Source organism: Talpa europaea (genome assembly GCF_964194135.1).
Source record: "Talpa europaea genome assembly, chromosome: 9".
NCBI lineage: Eukaryota > Metazoa > Chordata > Mammalia > Eulipotyphla > Talpidae > Talpa > Talpa europaea.
Genome location: NC_140076.1, coordinates 29,259,911 through 29,265,918, shown reverse-complemented (window position 1 = coordinate 29,265,918; position 6,008 = coordinate 29,259,911). Strand labels below are relative to the sequence as shown.

At 58.1% G+C, this 6,008-nt stretch overlaps 1 protein-coding gene across 1 annotated transcript; it reads left to right on the top strand.

Moving 5' to 3' along the window:
• Positions 1 to 645: 645 nt before the first annotated feature.
• PDZK1IP1 (PDZK1 interacting protein 1) lies at positions 646 to 5,553 on the top strand (the record flags this gene model as incomplete). Its single annotated transcript, XM_084243320.1, has 4 exons — positions 646 to 712; positions 3,055 to 3,163; positions 4,785 to 4,880; positions 5,481 to 5,553. The coding sequence occupies 4 exons, from the start codon at positions 646 to 648 to the stop codon at positions 5,551 to 5,553; spliced, it is 345 nt and encodes a 114-aa protein (XP_084099446.1).
• Positions 5,554 to 6,008: the final 455 nt, after the last annotated feature.

The following is a 6,008-nucleotide window of genomic DNA, read 5'->3' as shown; positions in this document are numbered from 1 at the left end:
TTGGAAATGCCCCTACCCAAAGGATAGAAGGCTAGAAGCCAGGGCTGTTTCCCAGGTCTGAGGCCCTGGGTCTGATTTGCCTGAGTAGAACAGGTGAGGAGAGAAGGAAACAGGGCAGGCTCAGGGTGAGGGGGAGGAAGATTTGACCTTCCTGAGCATCTGGGGTTTTCCCCACACCGGCAAATTTCTTAACTCCATTATTTGCCTTCCAAGAGGCTCCTCCCACCAGACTCAGTCAAGGCAGGAGCAATAATGTGTCACTCCTTTTCCCAGCCCCAACTGCCTGGAATGGGAGTTGACACAGAAACCCCTGGGAGGCTGAGGTTTGGAGGTGAGGCCTGCCCTCACGCCCTCACTGCATCTCCCTGTTCTCTTTCCACTTCCTTAGCCTGCCTCTGAAAGATGACCTGTGGGCTGGCCACCAGCCAGGGGAGGCCAGGCCTGGCAGCTCATTACCATGGGAGGGAGGGCAGTTTCTCTCCACCTTCCCCCTCCTTCCTCCCTTGCCTTCTTCCTCGCAACCTCCTCTCTTCCAGGGCTGGACTGAGCTGGGCTGCTCTCAGGCGCACACTGACAGACCCCACAGCAGCTTCAGGAGCCCAGATCCCAGCCACCAGAGGGAAGACCCAGGAGCGCCCCGCAGCCATGTCGACCCTCCGTCTGGTCATTCTGAGCCTGCTGGTGACAGTGCCACCTGCCAGCTGTCAACAAGGTAGCACAGGCAGGGCTAGCCCCGGTGGCTGTGGTGAGGAGAGGGCTGGGCAGGCTGGGGCCTGCAGACCCAGGGGTGGTATTCTGGCCTCTCTCACTATCCCTGATACCATAGTTTGGGGTGGGAGAAGCAGGGAATGGGCAGACAGGAGGAGCCTCTAAAGGCAGAGACCTCAGGGCCAGGCTGCTGTCTGTGACTTGCTTTCCTCAAGTGAGAAGCGTGGGCAGCAGGGAAGAGGTTGGGTCTTGGACTTGGGAGAGGAGTTGACATTCAAGCTCTCAGAGCAGGACTTGCCCTGGAGGTGGCTGGGCCTGAAGATGTGGGTCAGGGACTCTACGGAGGGTGGGCGTGGGCCCCGACCACCCCTCAATAGCAGGCTTGACGCAGGGGAACAGCAGTGCTGTCAGAGGTTCGTCCATGGTTTGGTGTCAGCTCCCTAGGTTTGGGTGAGGGCCAGTGCCCCAGTGCAGCCCCCACTGGGCTGCCCGAGCTCTTTGGCCAGCACTTTTTCTATCTTGCTGTGACCTTGAGCAAATCACTGTCCCTCACTGACACTCAATTTTCTCATCCATAAAATGAAGACCATAAACCCGCCCTGCACCCCTCCCACGGCGGCTGTCAGGTCAGGGCGTAGCAGGCTCTGCACCAGCGAAGCACCACACCTCAGGATCTGGCGCCTGCCCCGCATCGCAACCCGCCTCTGCAGCCTAAGTCTGGAGACTTTGCAGGTGCGATTTAGGTCCAGAGGTGCCGGCAAAGGTGCTTCCAGACATGCCACCTCTGCAGGTGCTCTGAGCGCTCAAGCATACCTGCTTCAACCTTCTCCCAGTTCTTGGAAACCCTTTGGGAAGTGAAGATCAGAGGGTTGAACAACTTGCATGGGTCATGCAGCAGAGCAAGAAGGGCCAGGGCTCCGCTCACCTCTTCCCTGCCTGAGGCTCTGCCCCTGGCGCTAGGGGTTCACCCCAGAGCTGCAGAGGAGTGGGGGAGTGTAGAGTGTCTGGAGGAAGCAGGGAGGGTCCTTCCGGGGCTTAAGCCCTCTCTCCCAGTCCTTGAGCAGCTACTGCTCTGAGGAAACAATGAGTCTGAACCATTGTTCCTGGGGGAAAAAAAAAACATTGTTCTTGGAGCCATAAAGTTCCAAATACCGCTCTTTGGCATGTGTGGAACTTGGGGCAATCACACTGTTATACTTCTGATACCCGGGGGGATAAACTCAGTCTGCCTGTGAGTTCCTGGGGTCCCACCTTCCTCCCTAAGAGGTTCCAGACTCAGACAGCCTAGAGAAGGGCAGTGCCTGCCCTGCAGCAGGAGAGCTTTAGGGCAGACACAGGAAGGACTTTTGAGTGGGAGTGAGGCAGAGTGAGGTTTTTGATGTCCAGCCTGGCTCCCCTCCAGCATTAGGAATGCAGGGGTTTTGCCTTGAGGCAGGACCCAGAGGCTCTTGAGGCTTCCGTTCTCTCTCAGGCCTCTACTGCTGTGTGTCTGTCCTCTTCAGGGCTGAGTTCCTTCAGGCTCACGGAGCACAGTGGTGTTGGGGGCCTAGGGGAGACCTTTGGGGCTGCCAGTGAGTAATAACAGACCTCTGGGAAGCCCTGAGAGCTAGAGGCCATGTGGAGGGCCAGAGGCAGAGAAGGAGCATGGAGAAGCCTAGTTTCCTGGCCACCGAGCTGGAGGGGTGAAAAGGGCCTCAGATTTTGAAGCCTCTTTCCTGGGCCCCCAAGACCAAGAGTTCCTTCCTCTTCCTTGCTTTTTCAAAGACTTTCTGTCCCAGCCCCCTTGGGCACCCCTGGCAGCTATAGCTGAGCAGTTGTGCAGTCCCACACCCCTGTGCTCTGCCCAGCACCAGAGAAATCTCTTACAGAACAGGATCTTCCAGATGCCAGGCGGGGTTCTGCCAGCTTTGTGCTGCCCTAGCTGCTGAGATCTGGGAGGAGGTGTGTGTATGTGGGGTGTTTGTCAGCTCCATTCCCAGGACTCAGGCTGGCTGTCGGCTGCCCTTTGGTTCCTGGGCCCCAGCACATGACCATGCTGGGGAGGGAGGCCCTGGGCTGCCGGGATCTCAGACACAGCACTCTGAGGTCTGGGCTAAACTTGGCTCCTCATTTCTTCTTTGCTTTCCTCTCTTCCTTCCTCCAAGTCATCCCTTTCTTAAGCTCAGCAAAGGAGTGTCAGATGGATCCTCCTTCCCACCTCTTGCTACCCCAGAAAGTTTCTTCTGGTCTGGGCAGCCGGCTGATCACCTCTAATACAGACCCCAGACTGGGGCTGCTCCCTTCCCTGCTCTGCACTCTCAGCCCCACTGTGGCTGGGCCTGCTGCAGCCCCTCTATCTCTTTCTAGGCCTGGGGAATTTGCAGCCCTGGATGCAGGGCCTTATCGCCGTGGCTGTGTTCCTGGTCCTCGTTGCAATCGCCTTTGCTGTCAACCGCTTCTGGTGCCAGGAAAAGCCGTGAGTGTCCCAGGCCCTGGGACCAGGGGCGGCAGGGCAGGCCCCAGGACCTCTGCCGCAGCCCTAGCCCAGCCTCTTACTGTGTGGAAGGAGCACTGAGGCCCAGGCTCAGGCCCGCCACTCTGGTGCTCATGCATGGGACCTTGGGGGAAAGTCTTCTCTTAGAGTCTTAAATTCGCATCTTTATAGTTGGGATAGCGGCCTGGTCTTTGGGGCTGTGGGAACCTCTGACATAGCATATTCTGTCCTTTTTGAGGGTCAGCTGCTGTGCCACCTGCTGGGGGAATAGAGTGGCGATGGGATAGACATACTCTTGTGCTCCTAGCCTCCCGGAGGAGAAGAAAGCCATGGACCGAGCGGTGCCAAGTACTGGTGCTGAAGACTGCAGCACACAGCCCGAAGCTAGCCTGGCCTGGGGGCTCTCAGGCTTCCATCTGTACATTTATGCTGAAGCCTGAGGGTTGGGGGGGAGCAGTCACAGCAGAAAGTGGCATGGGAAGAGCAGTGAGGGAGGAAAGGCTCGGGGATTCTGAGTTAGGTGGGCCCCCAGGGGCATCAGGCGGCTGCACAGTCCCAAGGCCAGGCTTCATCTGCCCCACTCTCATGCAGGTGGCCTGGTCCATGGTTCAAGAGAGGGGTGGGGAGGCCTGTGATAGGCAGATGATGGCGGCAGCATCCAGGCCAAGCAGCCCTCGTACCCCAATGCCCTGAACTTTGGATTTTATCTTTAATTCAAGAGGAATTCATTGAAATGTTTGTAAGCTGGGCTTGGGAGGATATGGTGCCTTAGCAGAAGCAGTCTGGCTGCCCCTGGAGCCTGTGTGGGGTAGGGGCCGGTCTCGGGTGAGAAGGCTGAGTTCAAGGTTTGGACTGTTGGGAAGGCCTAGGGGATGGAGGGAGGAGACATGTCTAAGAGCTTTAGGAGTCAGAAGTTGGTGGATGGGGCCGAGGGCAGGCAGGAGGGAGAACAGGCGTCTGACCGACCACTCATGGAGCCACAGAACACAGGAGGCAGTGCTGGGGGCACCTGCTGAGTTTAATTTGGGGCATCTTACATCTGAGGGGCCTGTGGGATGCCCAAGGACAGACGAGCTGTGGTAAGGATCCCTGACCCTGGGAGAGCAGTTCTGGGAAGCCAGGCCCGTGGCCACTCTGCAGCAGTGAGGAGGAGGCCAGGAGCTAATGTTGGAAATGCTCCATTTTCCCACTGGCTCCAGCTCAGCTTTTAAGGGTTGCTGACTGGTTGCTCTGCTCCCCTCCCCCCAAAGTCTGGTGGAAACCTGGGGCAGGTACTGAGGCTGCTGGGGCTGCCCTGGGGGCTGAGCTAAGGACAGAATGTAACAGAGAGGGAGGCTGGTAGACACTGGCACAAGCCCTAAGTCATTTGCAAATTTCCAGCTGGGACCGGAGGCTCCCGATATGGAGCAGGGAGTAGGTGTGAGGCCCACGGAATGGGGCCAGAACCAGGCTGCTGTTGGGGTACTTGGCTACAGAGAGGCGCAGACTCTTCCCTGGGAGTTGTGAAACCAGAGCCCAAAACAGGGCCCGGTTGAATGAGGGTGATGAAGGGGAAGAAATGGGGAGGGGCCCAGGGAGTCTCACTGATGTGTCCCGTTTCCAGGGAGCCTTTGAACATGGTCATGACGGCTGGAGACAAGGCAGATGGGATCCTGGCAGGGACAGAGGGAAGGTACTCCTCCATGGCGGCCAACTTCAGGTGAGGTGCTGGTCCAGGGCAGACTACCCTGTGCTCCTGGGGCCTGGGGCTCCCCAGCACCACAGGAGAGGGCTGGGAAGGATGGGGACTCCTAGGAAAGGCTCAGTGATGAGAGGAGCATCAGCGAGGGAGCGGCAGGTGAATGATGGGGGCTTTGTGAGGACTGCAGGGCTTCATGAGACGCACGCTCCAGTTCAGAGAGAGAACCCAGGGAAAGGGCTGAGGAGGAGGGCGGAGTTCAGTGGGTGCACTGGGACTCATGAGGAGGGGTGCAGAGGGGAGAAGAGACCCAAGGGAGAAAGGGAACTCAGGAAGGGAAGGGGATACTGGATGGGATGGGATGAGGTGTGGAGAAAGGGTTCAGCAGGGAGGGGAGTTCAGAGGGGGAGCTCAGAGGAGCTTGGGAAGGTGGCACTGAGAGGCCTCCAGTCTGAGGTGACAAGACCAGATGTAATCAGGGGCCTCTCCCGGGCCTCTCAGGACTATTGCCCTCACAAGCGCAGGACTGTCAGGTGGTGGGGGGAGGGGTATGCGGGGGGGGGTGGGGTGGGGGGAGGGAAGGTCAAGGTGCGGTTCCATCCTCCTTCCACCCTCTTTCAGGTCCACCGAGCACAAAAACGCCTATGCGAACTTCACAGAGGAGGAGGGCAAGGTCCGGAGCACCCCCATGTGACCTCCATTTGCCTGAGGCATCCCCAGCCTAGACCCAGGCACCCGTGTCCATGCCCAGGTCGTCCTCGGTGTAGGAACCCACAGTAAGGGGATGCTCTGACCCCACACTGCCCTCCCCTCCCTTGAATCGTGCCTGTCAAGATCAGAGCTCAGATTGTGTCTAGGATAGGACTTGGCTGTCGCCCTTGGATGTCCTGGGGACGGGGGTCCCCCATCCAATTCAATTGACAGGAGCCTTCTGAAGAGGATGGTCAGCTCAGGGCTTCCTGTCCTGCCTCATGTCTCCTCCAATGGTGAACATTTTTGTGAAATAAAAATGTTTTATACTTCTGGGGGCTCCTAGGTCTCAGAGGCAGCCCTTGGTCTTCCATTGAGGCCCCACCTTGCTTTCTGAATAGTGACAATCCCCTTCCAAAGGCAATGTCATGGTGGCTTGGGAGGATCACCCAGGAAGCC